This window comes from Pan paniscus, chromosome 20 (genome assembly GCF_029289425.2).
Source record: "Pan paniscus chromosome 20, NHGRI_mPanPan1-v2.0_pri, whole genome shotgun sequence".
NCBI lineage: Eukaryota > Metazoa > Chordata > Mammalia > Primates > Hominidae > Pan > Pan paniscus.
Genome location: NC_073269.2, coordinates 28,638,238 through 28,655,536, shown reverse-complemented (window position 1 = coordinate 28,655,536; position 17,299 = coordinate 28,638,238). Strand labels below are relative to the sequence as shown.

At 38.3% G+C, this 17,299-nt stretch overlaps 1 protein-coding gene across 2 annotated transcripts in view; it reads right to left on the bottom strand.

Annotated features, from left to right (window-relative positions):
- The window catches only part of ZNF254 (zinc finger protein 254), a 40,487-nt gene that overhangs the window by 10,391 nt on the left and 12,797 nt on the right, over nucleotides 1–17,299 (bottom strand). The window contains exons 2-4 of one of the 2 annotated variants that reach the window (XM_057300551.2): nucleotides 9,517–9,643; nucleotides 8,940–9,035; nucleotides 8,234–8,370 (exon numbers count right to left, since the gene is read on the bottom strand). In XM_057300551.2, coding sequence (XP_057156534.1) covers nucleotides 8,348–8,370; nucleotides 8,940–9,035; nucleotides 9,517–9,643 — 246 coding nt within the window. In that variant the 3' untranslated portion in view covers nucleotides 8,234–8,347. Of the gene's footprint in view, nucleotides 1–8,233; nucleotides 8,371–8,939; nucleotides 9,036–9,516; nucleotides 9,644–17,299 lie in introns of those variants that run through there. The other variant, XM_034946621.3, reaches the window with a different exon arrangement.

Genomic DNA, 17,299 nt, shown 5'->3' with positions numbered 1-17,299 from the left:
GTGATAGGAGTCAATATTCAAAAAATAGAAACGACTTTTAAAACTAAATAAATTTGAATGAATTTATTTACAAATAGGAAAATAATTGAAATACATTTTCATCGAAAAACACAAACAAAAAATTTGAAAGGACATAAAAAATTTCTAATTTATACAGAAATGCATAAAAATCACAATGAAAAAGAAAATCCGTCACATCCATTTAAATGACCACTATCAATTTTTTAAAAACACCTAATCTGTTGATAATGCAGTAAAACCCTTGGCCAAGTGAGGTGGCTCACGCCTGTAATCCCAGCACTTTGGGAGGCTGATGCGGGCAGATTTCGAGGTCAGGAGTTCAAGACCAGCCTGACCAACATGGTGAAACCCCATCTGTACTAAAAATACAAAAATTAGCCAGATGTGGTGGCACGTGCCTGTAATCCCAGTTACTAAGGAGGCTGAGACAGGAGAATCGCTTGAAACCCAGGAGGCAGAGGTTGCAGTGAGTCAAGATTGTGCCACTGAGCTCCAGCCTGGGTGACAAAGGGAGACTCCATTTCAAAAAAAAAAAAGAAAAGAAAAAAAAGAAACCCATGTGCATCGTTGGTAGAAAACAAGGATGCACATATTATTTTATAATGTTATAAATGTACTTCAAATAACTAAAAATAAAATTATCAAATACAGCAATTACATTTATGAATCTATATCTAAAATATGCAACAAAAGACCTTGAAGACATGTATGATAGAATGGAATATTATTCAGCTTTAAAAAAAAATCTTGAGCAGCCCACATGGCCAAATAGGAACAGCTCCGGTCTACAGCTCCCAGCGTGAGTGATGCAGAAGATGGGTGATTTCTGCATTTCCATCCGAGGTACCAGGTTCATCTCACTAGGGAGTGCCAGACAGTGGGTGCAGGACAGTGGGGGCAGCAAAGCGTGGAAGAGCCGAAGCAGGGCTAGGCATTACCTCACTCAGGAAGTGCAAGGGGTCAGGGAGTTCCCTTTCCTAGTCAAAGAAAGGGGTGACAGACGGCATCTGGAAAGTCAGGTCACTCCCACCCTAATACTGCGCTTTTCCGACGGGCTTAAATAACAGCACAACAGCAGATTATATCCTGCACCTGGCTTGGAGGGTCCTACGCCCACGGAGTCTCGCTGATTGCTAGCACAGCAGTCTGAGATCAAACTGCAAGGTGGCAGCGAGGCTGGGGGAGGGGCGCCTGCCATTGCCCAGGCTTGCTTAGGTAAACAAAGCAGCCAGGAAGCTCCAACTGGGTGGAGGCCACCACAGCTCAAGGAGGCCTGCCTGCCTCTGTAGGCTCCACCTCTGGGGGCAGGGCATAGACAAACAAAAAGACAGCAGTAACCTCTGCAGACTTAAATATCCCTGTCTGACAGCTTTGAAGAGAGCAGTGGTTCTCCCAACACACAGCTGGAGATCTGAGAACAGGCAGACAGACACCTCAAGTGGGTCCCTGACCCCTGAACCACGAGCAGCCTAACTGGGGGGCACCCCCCACTAGGGGCAGACTGACACCTTACATGGCCAGGTACTCCTCTGAGACAAAACTTCCAGAAGAATGATCAGACAGCAGCATTCGCGGTTCACGAAAATCAGCTGTTCTGCAGCCACTGCTGCTGATACCCAAGCAAACAGGGTCTAGAGTGGACATCTAGCAAACTCCAACAGACCTGCAGCTGAGGGTCCTGTCTGTTAGAAGGAAAACTAACAGACAGAAAGGACATCCACACCAAAAACCCATCTGTACATCACCATCATCAAAGACCAAAAGTAGATAAAACCACAAAGATGGGGAAAAAACAGCAGAAAAACTGGAAACTCTAAAAAGCAGAGCACCTCTCCTCCTCCAAAGGAACGCAGTTCCTCACCAGCAATGGAACAAAGCTGGGCGGAGAATGACTTTGACGAGTTGAGAGAAGAAGCCTTCAGATGATCAAACTACTCCGAGCTACAGGAGGAAATTCAAACCAAAGGCAAAGAAGTTAAAAACTTTGAAAAAAATTTAGGCAAATGTATACCTAGAATAACCAATATAGAGAAGTGCTTAAAGGAGCTGATGGAGCTGAAAGCCAAGGCTTGAGAACTACGGGAAGAATGCAGAAGCCTCAGGAACCGATGCAATCACCTGGAAGAAAGGGTATCAGTGATGGAAGATGAAATGAATGAAATGAAGCAAGAAGGGAAGTTTAGAGAAAAAAGAATGAAAAGAATTGAAAAAAGCCTCCAAGAAATATGGGACTATGTGAAAAGACCAAATCCACATCTGATTGGTGTACCTGAAAGTGACGGAGAGAATGGAACCAAGTTGGAAAACACTCTGCAGGATATTATCCAGGAGAACTTCCCTAATCCAGCAAGGCAGGCCAACATTCAGATTCAGGAAATACAGAGAATGCCACAAAGATACTTCTCGAGAAGAGCAACTCCAAGACACATAATTGTCATATTGACCAAAGTTGAAACGAAGGAAAAAATGTTAAGGGCAGCCAGAGAGAAAGGTCGGACTACCCACAAAGGGAAGCCCATCAGACTAAGAGTGGACCTCTCGGCAGAAACTCTACAAGCCAGAAGAGAGTGGGGGCCAATATTCAACATTCTTAAAGAAAAGAATTTTCAACACAGAATTTCATATCCAGCCAAACTAAGCTTCATAAGTGAAGGAGAAATAAAATACTTTACAGACAAGCAAATGCTGAGAGACTTTGTCACCACCACGCCTGCCCTAAAAGAGCTCCTGAAGGAAATACTAAACACAGAAAGGAACAACCGGTACCAGCCACTGCAAAATCATGCCAAATTGTAGAAACCCTCAAGGCAGAGAGCCAAATCATGAGTGAACTCCCATTCATAATTGCTTCAAAGAGAATAAAATACCTAGGAATCCAACTTACAACGGACATGAAGGACCTCTTCAAGGAGAAATACAAACCACTGCTCAATGAAATAAAAGAGGATACAAACAAATGGAAGAACATTCCATGCTCATGGGTAGGAAGAATCAATATCGTGAAAAATGGCCATACTGCCCAAGGTAATTTATAGATTCAATGCCATCCCCATCAAGCTACCAATGACTTTCTTCACAGAACTGGAAAAAACTACTTTAAAGTTCATATGGAACCAAAAAAGAGCCCGCATCACCAAGTCAATCCTAAGCCAAAAGAACAAAGCTGGAGGCATCATGCTACCTGACTTCAAACTACACTACAAGGCTACAGTAACCAAAACAGCATGGTACTGGTACCAAAACAGAGATATAGATCAATGGAACAGAACAGAGCCCTCAGAAAGAACGCCACATATCTACAACTATCTGATCTTTGACAAACCTGAGAAAAACAAGCAATGGGGAAAGGATTCCCTATTTAATAAATGGTGCTGGGAAAGCTGGCTAGCCATATGTAGAAAGCTGAAACTGGATCCCTTCCTTACACCTTGTACAAAAATCAATTCAAGATGGATTAAAGACTTTAACGTTAGACCTAAAACCATAAAAACCCTAGAAGAAAACCTAGGCATTACCATTCCGGACATAGGCATGGGCAAGGACTTTATGTCTAAAACACCAAAAGCAATGGGAACAAAAGCCAAAATTGAGAAATGGGATCTAATTAAACTAAAGAGCTTCTGCACAGCAAAAGAAACTACCATCAGAGTCAACAGGCAACCTACAAAATGGGAGAAAATTTTCGCAACCTACTCATCTGACAAAGGGCTAATATCCAGAATCTACAATGAACTCAAGCAAATTTACAAGAAAAAAACAACCCCATCAAAAAGTGGGCAAAGGACATGAACAGACAATTCTCAAAACAAGACATTTATGCAGGCAAAAAACACATGAAAAAATGCTCACCATCACTGGCCATCAGAGAAATGCAAATCAAAACCACACTGAGATACCGTTTCACACCAGTTAGAATGGCGATCATTAAAAAGTCAGGAAACAACAGGTGCTGGAGAGGATGTGGAGAAATAGGAGCACTTTTACACTGTTGGTGGGACTGTAAACTAGTTCAACCATTGTGGAAGTCAGTGTGGCGATTCCTCAGGGATCTAGAACTAGAAATTCCATTTGACCCAGCCATGCCATTACTGGGTATATACCCAAAAGACTATAAATCATGCTGCTATAAAGACACACGCACAAGTATGTTTATTGTGGCAGTATTCACAATAGCAAAGACTTGGAACCAACCCAAATGTCCAACAATGATAGACTGGATTAAGAAAATGTGGCACATATACACCATGGAATACTATGCAGCCATCAATAATGATGAGTTCATGTCCTTTGTAGGGATATGGGTGAAACTGGAAATCATCATTCTCAGTAAACTATCGCAAGAACAAAAAACCAAACACTGCATATTCTCACTCATAGGTGGAAATTGAACAATGAGAACACATGGACACAGGAAGGGGAACATCACACTCTGGGGACTGTTGTGGGGTGGGGGGAGGGGGAAGGGATAGCATTAGGAGATATACCTAATGGTAAATGATGAGCTAATGGGTGCAGCACACCAGCATGGCACATGTATACATATGTAACTAACCTGCACATTGTGCACATGTACCCTAAAACTTAAAGTATAATAATAATAAAATATAAAATTAAAAAAGGAAATATAAATTCACCCTCCATCTTAAGCTATTGTTTTACTAAAATGGAAAATAAAGAAGAATATTTAACAGTGAAAAAAAAAAATCTTGTCGCTTTTAAAGATACACTTTGAGAATATTATGTCCACTGAAATAAACCAGTAATGAAATGATGGATGTTATGATTTTACTTATATGAAATATTTAAAATAATTACACTCATAAAAACAGAAGGTGGAAGGGTGTTTGTCAAGTACTGGAGAGAGCATAAAATAGGTAAATGTTATTTAAGGGATATTGAGTTTTAGTTTTAGAAGATGTAAAATTTCTAGAAGTCTTTTGCATAACGATGTGAATATAGTTAACATGCCTGAAATATACACTTTTTTTTTTTTTTTTGAAACAGGGTCTCAATCTGTCACCGAAGCTTGCATGCAATGGCACAATTATGGCTCACTGCAGCCTCACAATCCCAGGCTCAACTAATCCTGCCCCTCAGTCTCTCAAGTAGCTGGGACCACAGGTGTACACCACCATGCCTGGCTATTTCTTAGAAAAAAAATGTTTGTAGAGAGGGTGTCTCCATATTTTGCCCAGGCTTGTATCAAACTTTTGGGCTCAAGCAATCCTCCTGTCCTGGCCTCTCAAAATCCTGGTTTTAAAGATGTGAGCTACCACCATGCCTGGCGCTGACATGTACATTTAAATAGATTTAAGAAAGTAAATTATATGTTAAGTGTTTTTACGACAAATATTTTTTTTTAAACTGGAAAAAATACAGAATTATACATCTTTTTAAAAATTACCTTCAAATCACAAAAGTGTTTTTCTCACACAAAGAAAATACATATTTATCATTAAACACATGGTGAAAATAAGACTATTTCCAAGGCTACTCACTTAGACAAGATAAAACCAACACTGAAAATGAGTTAAGAGGCCGGGTACGGTGGCTCATGCCTGTAATCCCAGCACTTTGGGAGACCAAGGCAAGCAGATCACCCAAGGTCAGGAGTTTGAGACCTGCCTGACCAACATGGCAAACCCCGTCTCTACTAAAAAAAAAAAAAATACAAAATTAGCCTGGGATGGTGGCACATGCCTGTAATCCCAGCTACTCAGGAGGCTAAGGCTAGAGAATCACTTAAACCCAAGAGGTGGAGGAAGTTGCAGTGAGCCAAGATCACATGCACTGTACTCCAGACTCAGCAACAAGAGCAAAACTCTGTCTCAAAAAAAAAAAAAAAAAGAAAAGAAAAGAAAAAAGAAAAAGAAAATTAGCTAAGAAAGAATATATACAAGTAAACTATAACCAAATTTGGGTCATATTTGTAGACATAAACACACACATATAGATAATCTGACTATGACAGACATATGGCTCATTTATCTTTTAATTAAACCAGACATTGACTTAAAGTATACAAACATAATTGCCGATTGTCTAAAATTATAATGCACGAAATCAATAGACACAATAAACTGATATTAAGAAACCTGCACTTAAAAAACACACTAATATAGAACAGGAAGATAATAATGAAAGAAATGTTTACTCATAAAATCTAGTTGGCAACATTAATGTACATTAACAAACAATTTGTCTACATAACTGCAATGTTTGACTGTAACTGTGCATTCAGGGAAGGCAGGTGTTTTAAATTAATGGCATCTATTATGTAGCAATAAAATTTCAGAGTAAATGCAGTAAAATCATAATTAGGAGATGTTAATGAGAAACTTTTAATAGATAAGCATTTAAAAGAAACTAGTCTCAATTTTTATGTTTTAAATACATGTTATTTTACACAAAATAAAACTACTGTAATCCAAGTTTAGAAGCAAAGTGGCATGATTTTGGCTCACTGCAACCCCACCTCCCAGGTTCAAGCGATTCTCCTGCCTCAGCCTCCCTAGTAGCTCAGACTACAGGCGCATGCCGCCACGCCCGGCTAATTTTTTGTACTTTTAGTAGGGACGGGGTTTCATCGTGTTAGCCAGGATGGTCTCAATCTCCTGACCTCGTGATCCACACACCTCAGCCTCCCAAAGTGCAGGGATTAGAGGCGTGAGCCACCGCGCCTGGCTCTATAATTCCTTTTTGCCTGCCTGCATACTAATTATCTAATTTAATTCAGGCACGACATGTATATTCTATTATATTGCCCTAAATGTCTGAATCTAAAATTGCAGACAAATTTGAAGTAGAAAACAGTTAAAATTTATATGGAGAGTTGCATTAATAAGATAAAAAATTAAAGGTGCCTTATTTGCTTATCCTCTGTCAGCAAGAAAATTTGTCAGCCATTGCTGACAAAAATGCCTTTATGAGAGAACCAGGCATCATGGTTCACACCTGTAATGACAGCTACATGGTACATGAAAGTTGGAGAATTGCTTTTGATCAAAATATTAAGACCTGCCTGGGTTATGTTACAATACCCCAGATCAAAAATAAATGCCTTTAAAAGAACTCTGAGATCCAGGAAAGGAGTTGTGAAACTCTGCTAAAGCCCAAGACTGAAGGTAACCCTCTTCAGAAGGCAGGTCCTCATTCAGGTGGCAAACTACAGAACTACTGTTTTTGGCTAAAGACAAGAAATTGTTCCACCTAACTTGGTTCCCCTGAGAATTTTAAACTTACTCTGTAAACATCCCAAACTCTTCCCAGTCACAGTCTGGGGGGGGTCCTGCCTTTCCAGAGGCCTGGAGAAAGACACCCATTTATAGCCATGCTGGCAGGCCTGCAGACCTTGACCTTTACTGTGGTCCCTGAAGCAGTTCCATGACTCAGTTCCAGCTCCCTGAGCCATAGTTCATGGCCGGTTTTGCCTATGTAGAAACCCAAAGTTACCTCGGAAAATCCTCTCCTGTACTCAGTGAAAGCCATGCTCATCCACATCCTGATATAAAACTCACCATATGCAGGCCTGAGTGCAGAAACCTGCCCTTGGGTCTGCCCTGCACAGCAAAGTCCTGAAGGATATTCAATCTGTCCAAAAATTAAATGAGAATTACAACTATCCAAGCTCCTTTTAACAAGACAACTGAAGGTGGACCCTTGTGCAAACCCAGCAGCCTTAAGGCCAAGCTACAACCCCTCTTCACTACAAACCCAGAGGACATTCTATCACTCTGGGGGCCCAACAAAAACACATTTTTACTTTCTGAAACCAGTTTATAGAAACTTGAAGAGGTGTTTGCTCCTTCAAATTTACAGACACTAATGCAAAACTAGCTTCTATTTTAACATAGCACTGAAAGCATGTGGAAGACAAAATAGTCAAAAGAAAAATTTAAAGTCATTGAAATTGAAGACCAATAAGTAAAATGTTGCTGTTTGTAGATCATGTAATCATATATATATGTATATATAGAGAGAGAGTACATTAAAACCTGTTTAAATTAATGAATACACTCAGTTAATTAGCAAAATATAAAATTAATATACAAGATATGGTTCCATACACTTAAACTATCTGATAAAATAGAGGAAAAAAAAACTTATGTACAATAGCAATGAAATACTCAATTTTAGAACAAATTTAAACAAGGAGCTCATAAATCTTTTAAGTGAAAGATATATCAATGAAAAAAATTAGAGAGGACACTAATCAATTTTAAAATGTTTTATTTCTATTGAAAGAATAAGTATTATGAAACTGCCATATTATCCAAAGTGACCTGTAGATTTAATAAACTCCTTATCAAAATTCCAGTGTTTTTCTTCACAGTAATGAAAAATCCAATCCTAAAATGGACATGAAACTACAATAAACTTTGAATAGTCAAAGCAATCTTGAGGAAAAAGAACAAAGCAGGACATCCTACTTTGTACTTTCAAACTATATTTCAAGACTACAGTAATGAAAACAGGATGAAATGTGCAGAAAAATAAACCAAAAAGAAAAAGCCCAATATAACAGAAACTACTACTCTCACACATTTCAGACATGATGCAAAAAGAGAACTTAAAAAACAGTTTAACATAGAGTATCTCAAAATTATGGAGACAGATCTGTCTGTCCACAAAACAAGAAAAAAGAAGTCAGATTGTACACTCTTTTGTATGCCATGAACAGTACTTCGGCTGTCACTGTAAACTTGAAGGAAGATCATTGAAGGGAAAGTAGAATTCTTAGATTTTATAGGCATAAGCAGAAGATGCCCCTATGTGAGAGTATAATTAAAAAAAAAAATTTAGGCTTCCCAGAAACTATTTCCTTTGGAACACAGCTTCTTAAATCACTTTAAAGAGTGGTTTTCTTCTTGACTTTGGACCTCTCATCCATGTCATCTGTTGTATTCACTCTCACCTACCTGGGGGTTCATCCACCATCTCATGTCGCTTCATATTCCAGGGCTCTTTCCCTTGCTCCAGACAGGTGATCAGGTCTGGCTTAGAGACAGCAATACCTGTTTTATTAAAAATAACTAAATGAATCTTGCTTATATTCTCCAATTACCAACTTAGTAATGTGCTCAGTAAGGAGGATATAATAGAATACGCTAACAAAGTTATTCTAATACACTAATTTATAACAGAAATTTTTAAATATTTAGGAAATATTTTATTTTTTTAGGTTCTTAATTTCACTGCCTGGTACTACTGAATCAAAAATTGGTGATGCCAAATGGATTTTAAGATGTAACAATATTTTATGCCACTAAACTTCTGAAATTAGCCTTAATCTAAAGTGCAGGACACAGATTAGCTCAGGAATGCGGAAAGTTCAGGTCAAGATGAAACATCTTGAAGAAATTCCTTTCTCAACAGACAAATCCCCAGTATTTTCTTGAAAACAGAAATCTGAATGCGTAAATTACCAGAAAACATTCTAAAGAAAAATAAAAGCTTTAGTTTATGTGAGGAATTTTGTATTAAAGTTATCCTCACCCAGGAAGGCCAGGTTTCTGTAGTTCTCTAACATCACATTTCTATATAAATTCTGCTGTGCAATGTCCAGGTGTTGCCACTCCTCCAGAGAGAATTCTATGGCCACATCCCTAAATGTCAACAGTCCCTGGAAAACACACATGAACACACATATTTACAAAGTGGCTATCGGCAGAATTTTTCATTTGACTCAAGGTAAAATTAGAGTAAATAGAACTGGTTCTGACTTATAAGAGTGATTGAAATTATCCAATAAAATAATTGTCAACACATGAACATTTTCTAATGTATTCTCTAACTCTGAGAAAATAGAGTGGCAAAATATCCACAACATCAGTGTATATGTGATACTTGTCTGGATGATAACATGTAAAATTGAAGGCATAAACACTAATATACATTTTTGAGTGCTACATTTACATAATGCAGAATGAGTTATGTATATTTTTCAGATGAAAAAGACATAGTTGTTTATATTTTTCAGACAAAATAGACATCTTGAGTTAGAAGGTACCACTCAAATTTTAATGTGTACAATAAACTGGACATCTTGTTAATGCAGATTATTTTTGGGGGAGATCTGAAATAAAGTCTGAGTTAATGAATCTCTACCAAGCTCACCAGTAATGCCAATGTTTTGGCCCCAAAAGACTATTTTGTCAAACATCCAGTAAGTGGAAGAGCCTGTTGTTTTTGTTTTTTTTTTTTTAGTTTTTCTAGCCTGTAAACAAAGATGAGAGCTTTCATTTACCAAAGAAAAATAAATGTAAAGAAAACCTAAAAAAAAAGAAAAAGACAAAAAACAAAAGGCAGCCAGATTAAACATGATGGTTTATGCACATCAGCTCCATAAAGATATCTAATGATGAAGAGAAAAATAATTCTATAGTGAAAAAATCTGTAAGAGAGCTTATTGAGTTATTAGCATCAACATCAACTGCACTAGGACAAGTTTTTATAGTGTGCTGATGCACCCAGAAGGACACGACATTACTACTGAGATATTGTACCCACTAAAGTAAATTACAGTCTGAATTTAATCATAAGAAAACATCAGTTTTATGGGAAGTTCAAGATACAGATATCTTTCATGTTCTGTAATTTGTAATAGTGATTTTAAGTAGTCTTTCTATAGCACCCTAATAAGGAGGTATCTCTTGATAATTTTTTCAGAGCTTTCTGGGTAATAAATGCCATCCTGTTTAAATGAGTATTTTCTTAATTGTGTAATGCATACAGATAATAAAGAACACAGATAGAACCTCAACATTACATGTTCTATGTCTTTAGTAAGAACCCCAGGTTTTCCCCACAGAAATATTGAGTATCCACCCCTCTCCATGTTCATCAGCCACAAGGAGAACATTTTTAATATTGCAGATCACAAATTCATGGTGAGAATCTTACATAGCATATAAAAAGCCATGATGTAGAGAAGATTCTTGTATATAGAAAAATTTTTCAGACACCCTCGACTATCATAAGCATTTTTAAAAGTAGTTAAGACAAACTTATTGGGAGAAAAAACACAGGTATAGAAGTGAAGATTTGCAAGTACTAAATGCAAGGCATTCCAGAAAGCAGAGTAGACACAGCTCTTGATCTGGGACACGTTTAGCTGAAAAAAAAAGTCACTTTTTCTCTCTCCTCCTCCTCTAGAATTCTTTCTCAGATGAGATATTCTGGACTAATTACACCTGCATCTTGACAATATGCCTTTAAAAATTTGAGCACCACATGTTCACCTGTTACCACCACACTCAAAGTCAGAAGGCTCAAGACACAAAAACTCTACCCATTTCTGTCCTTTACAACAAAAAAGATTCAGGAACAATGAGCTGCTCCACAGAGAGAAAAATATAAGTTTCTCTTCTTTTTGTCCCCAGGCGCCCTCCCCTGTTACAAACACCAGGAATTTCTGCTACAGTAATAGAAATATCGAATCCCAGCACTTTGGGAGGCCAAGGCAGGTGGATCACGAAGTCTGGAGTTCAACAGCAGCCTGGCCAACAGGGTGAAACCCCATCTCTACTAAAAATACAAAAGTTGGCTGGGTGTGGTGTCTCACGCCTGTGATCCCAACACTTTCGGAGGCCAAGGCAGGTGGATCACCTTAAGTCAGGAGTTCAAGATCAGCCTGGCCAACAGAGTGAAACCCCACCTCTACCAAACATACAAAACTTAGCTGGGAATGGTGGCAGGCACCTGTAATCGCAGCTACTCGGGAGGCTGAGGCAGGAGAATCGCTTGAACCCGGGAGGCAGAGGTTGCAGTGAGCCGAGATTGTGCCATTGACTCCAGCCTGGATGACAGAGTGAGACTCCATCTCAAAAAAAAAAAGAAAGAAAAAGAAAAGGAAAGAAATATTGGCCACACTGTCCTGTCCTTACCAAACTCAAACAGAACAGATTCCTAGAACATTCTTTAGTGCAAAAGTGGAACTTAACTCGATGAATGTATCTTGAACTCCTCATATTTGATGCTGGCACCTGAGAGTCACATGAGGCACTTAATTAAAACAAATAGATGCTTTCACCCAGAACAGAAACTGTGAAAAGGGCACAAGTAAAGAGAGTTCTGCATATTGGCCATGTGATTCTAATTAGAAGCCTGATCTTATAACCACTTACCTAAGCATTATCACTCAAGCTTTAATGAGCTTATGAATCGCTTGGTAAAATTGGCCCCACTCTATGTAATGCGATTCTGCAGGTTTGAAAATGGTCCATAAATGGGTGTTCTAAACAAGTCTTCTGTCAATGCTGGTGTCACTCTCTCTGGGCTCATTGTTAGCATTAGTTAGAAAAATGAGGTACAGCACAGAGCCCCTTACACTCAGCACTTTTGTAAAAACACAAATACTTCTGATGCAAATGAAGACAACCATTCTCTATCTTAAAGTATCATATTATTTTCTGGCTCTTTGAAGTTTACAGAGAAAACAGAAAGCAGCAATTTTCTGAGTAAGTCTGCATTTGGAAAACAACATGTGCACATGTATTAATGCAATGTTTATTAAGCAGGTACTATGTGATCAATAGGATGTTACAGAGCACTGTGATAGCACATTATTTGATTCTAATAATACCCTGTGAGTTGATACTAAGTGTCCAATAAATCCAAGGATTTAGAATAAAGACCCAGCATTTTTATTTCCTCTTCTGTTTATCATTGAGTTTTTTAAAATGCATAGAATAAAATCTAAATACAGACAGATGAGAAGGACACAGAGTTTAATGAAATGTAGATGAATTTTTATTGTATTTATATTTGTTATTTTGTGACTTGTGAATCAACTACTATATCTGCAGGAACAGAAAACAAGTTGCTAAATGGAATGTCTCTGTAAACACTGGTTTTAATATAAAATAATTAAATTAAGACCCTATAATACATGTTATTTTTCCATTTATCTGCTATTGGGTTTCAGAAAATTGTGAGCACCAACTCTAAAAAGGCAACAGGATTCATCACCCAAAACTCTGATCTCTTCTAGTTAGTTCCGTGAGGCAAACGAAACTCCAGGGTAGGGCAAGACTTAAATAAGGCCTTCAAAAAGGGTGAATCTAAACAGGGCTGAAGCAGGGTGTAGAGTTGATGTAAAATTCTGTTCTTTACACCACTGGGGAGTATTTTTATTTATGTTTCTTTTTTTAAGCTTACCTAAAAGAAAAAAAAAAACTTAAATCTCAGAGTTTGTGTAATTTTAATCTTTTTTAGCCCCATTGCCCTCTAATTTCATATCACATACTAATAAGCAATTTAAACAAATCCCTTAAGGTTTTCTAGAATAATTTAGAAGATAAATAAGTTTTCTTAGCAAGGCAAAAAAAAAAACAACTTTTGTTTATTAATATATGTTCAGGTATAGACAACTGAAGTCACAATATAAAGAAAATGGCCCAAATAAAGCCCATATTTTTGCACACATCTATTTATTGTACCCACCATATGATGCATAATTAAATCATTTATCCAGTTGCTAGTCTAGACTAAAAGTTCCTGCATAGTAGGGACCATGACTGCTTCATCTATTTTTCTAATGACTATATGAAATAGAAGCAATTAGTTTATCTCTTTGAGTCTGCAGACCTCCTCCTTGTTTTTACCCAAGTACCAGGGAACTGGAGAAACTCTCATCTGGGTGCCAACCGAAGACATCTCTTGCATGAGGGGAGGAACAATCACAGGATGACTCATTTCATTTACACTAAGACAGAAGCAAAATTACCCATTCTTGTCAGCCTGACACAATTCTGTTCTGGAGATTCTCAAATGTCTCAAAGACACCTAGGTGATTGTGAGAGCATTTCCAGTGACCCTGGACTGATGGTTCAATAGCAAGCCAGCAGGAGAGACTCAGGCTGATTCTAAATAGAAAATGGAAGTACCCTAGTGGAGCTGCAGAACCTGGATCACCTGTCTTGATTAGCTAGCTTTTGGGTATGTAGAAGTGCAAGAATACTCTAATATCATATTTTCCAGGTAGGTATACTTGTGCTCAGGGCTCTGGCTACTTTGTGGCCTTGATCTCTCACTCCTAAGATGCTTCTTTACACTTAAGAGATTCTGCCATCAGATTCTATTTACACCTGGAGCCTCTCACATAACTGTAGCAGGTGAAAACACAAGATGTGAAAAGGTCAAAGAGCCACACTCTCAAAGGGGGGATCTAAAATGTCTATGTTGACATCTCACAATGCAGAAAATGCCTCCTATTGGTTTTCTGTACATTCTCAATCTAAAGTAGGACCCTGTTTTATAAATTCCAGGCAGAGGCCAGACCTTATTTGCAGATTCTAGATAAAATAAACATCATTCTGCATTTCTGGCTGTTACAGCAAGTAGAGTACAATCAAAAGATCTACTCATAGAGGCTGCTCTAGAAAATTCTAAATAATATTTTACCTAAAAAAAGGCTGATACGGGCTGGGTGCCATGGCTCATGCCTGTAATTCCAGCACTTTGGGAGTCCAAGGCAGGCGGATCCCCTGAGGTTGAAGGATCACCTGAGGTTGGGAGTTCGAGACCAGCCTGACCAACATGAAGAAACCCTATCTCTACTAAAAATACAAAATTAGCCGGGCATGGTGGCCCATGCCTGTAATCCCAGCTACTCAGAAAGCTGAGGCAGGAGAATCACTTGAACTTGGGAAGCGGAGGTTGCAGTGAGCCAAGATCAAGCCATTGCACTCCAGCCTGAGCAACAAGAGCAAAACTACATCTAAAAAAAAAAAAAAACTGACACAACATAAATATAAGTAGACAGTTTATTTGGGCCAAGCTTAAGTATTGTAACTTGAGAAGAAATATTCAAGATGCCTGGAATTTGCACTTTGATTAGCAGCAGTTACAAGTGGATTTGTGAAGGCAAAAAAAAAAAAAAAAGGAGAGAGAGACATACAAACTTCTTTGTCAGAAATTCTGTTTAAATAAATAACTTTAATTATTGATTGACTGTACATTAAGGGTAAGGGTATAGAATATAGTGTCCAGTGTGACATTATTAGTTTAACTTACACCTACCTGTGGCAATAGAGAACAATGTCAAGAGATGAATACATAGTTGAAGGAAGGGAGAAAGATGTAATTGTGCTTTTATTTTAATGTCTCTCTGAGTTTTATAAGTAAAAAGACTTTCATTCCTCAAATAAAAGTTTTGGATTTTTTTTTTTTTTTTCAAATTTCAAGACCTAGATTTAGAATTCAGAGCTGCAGATTTAGGTCCCGGATGGGTGGAGTAGCAGCAGTGGTTACCTGCAATTGTGAGCATTTTAGCGAGAGAAGGGAAAGAGAAGTGGAGATTCTCATGTCTCCATGTCTACTCAATGCACACTGTTACTCTGATTAGGTTTCTGGGCTCCATGGTCTCTGAATCAGTTTCAGTTCTGAAGATAAAAGAGTCATGGAATGAAGTAAAATGATTAATATCTGCCCTATAAAGTTTGTAGAAATCTGGTCTAGCCCCTCTAGAAGTGACTATAGAGGACTATAGACACCAAATAGACAGAGACACAATTCTGCCTGCATATTTAGGTGACAGCATGCACTTTAGAGCATAATTGTGAGTTGACTGGAAGACTAAGAGGGAAAGTCCCCTTTACAATAAAGCTTGGTTGGCACCTTATGTGTTTATATTATGTCTGGTAATTCTAGACACTGTTTGGAAAATATAATTTTTTAAAAATTCTCTTCAGCCCCAGAGAAACCACAATAATGTAACAGACAGAAAATTGTTTCATTACACACTTAAATCTGAATGTCACATGTATTACAGTCAGTCTACTTAAGAGACTGAAAAGACAGAAAGACAGTTACCATAATTAGTTCACAAGTAGAAGAATTTACAGCACCATGCCATAGTTCATCCTAAATTCACCTGGTCATTGGGGAGGCCATCCATGTATGCTAACTGGTTATATTCAATTACAAAATAAGCTTTTCACATCTTCATGACAGAAGGTAGTTTGCAACTTGAAGCCAGGTAACTGCTTAAGGTAGACTTTCACTCTTCTACAAAAGTGATTGAAAAGGGTGCTGTCTTTTTGGCTACTTGCATTTTAAATCAGTGGCTCTCTACTCCCTGAAGACTGTGCTAGAGCACTCTTGCTTCCCCTCTTCTGGTGGCCAGTGTCCTCTTTTGTTTCGTACCACCTGCCACTGACATACAGCCCACAGCGCAGGGCTCACAGCTGGCAGCTCACATCTTAGGTGAATGCCAATTCCCACAGCAGCACTTTAGTGTCACATCAAAGAGTGAAGCCTGGCCAGGCATGGTGGCTCATGCCTGTTATCCTAGCACTTTGGGAGGCTGAGGCTGGCGGATCATGAGGTCAGGAGTTCGAGACCAGCCTGGCCAACATGGTGAAACCCCATCTCTACTAAAAATACAAAAAAAAATAATAATAATAGCTGGGCGTGGTGGAGGGCACCTGTAATTTCAGCTACTCGGAGGCTGAGGCAGAAGAATTGCTTCAACCCAGGAGGCAGAGGTTGCAGTGAGCTGAGATCGTGTCACTGCATTCCAGCCTGGGAGACAGGGCAAGACTGTCTCAAAAAAAAAAAAAAAAGAGCGAAGCCTGAGCTGCAGAAGGAGAGCCTGCAGGCCTCTTGGGTAGAATTGCGCCTTCACAATAATGGTAAAGAGAGCATTGTTTAAGCCACAGTTTCTATTTATAATGGTTACATGGAAAAAATACTGCTGGATTTCCAGCATGCATCCAGATAAAGCTAGCTCCAAGAGTTCTCACTGTAATAGCCTGTCTTTCAGAGATATTATGGGATACCAATAGGGCTTCTAAAACAGATATACCAAGCATTCAAAAGAAAAACAGCTCTCACTCCAAGAAAGATTATATTGAGAAAAAAGGAAGTTAAAAGCCTCTTTAAAAAACCTGAGATTAGATATAAGATTGCTCAAGTCAGTCAGAAAATATTCCTCTAAAAAGAATTTCTCTCTAAATACCCAAAGTGCATAGCTACTCTCAGCATGAGTAACATGAGTAGTATGAAGAAAGGGGGCATATCATCAGTGGAATTTTAAAAGTTTTTATTCATCTCTGCTGCGCTCATCTAGCCATTGAAGGCAAAATCTATATTGAAATATATTTGACAACTTCCACCAGTACTTTTGATAAAAAATTAAAATATGACTGTGATAATATAATGGAATATATGTGAGCCTACAACATAGCTTACTAGAGAGGTATTACAGTTTTGGGATGGCCACATCACTTGCCTTTATTTGTCCTGTAATAGCAGCATTCCAATTTGTGAAATGAAA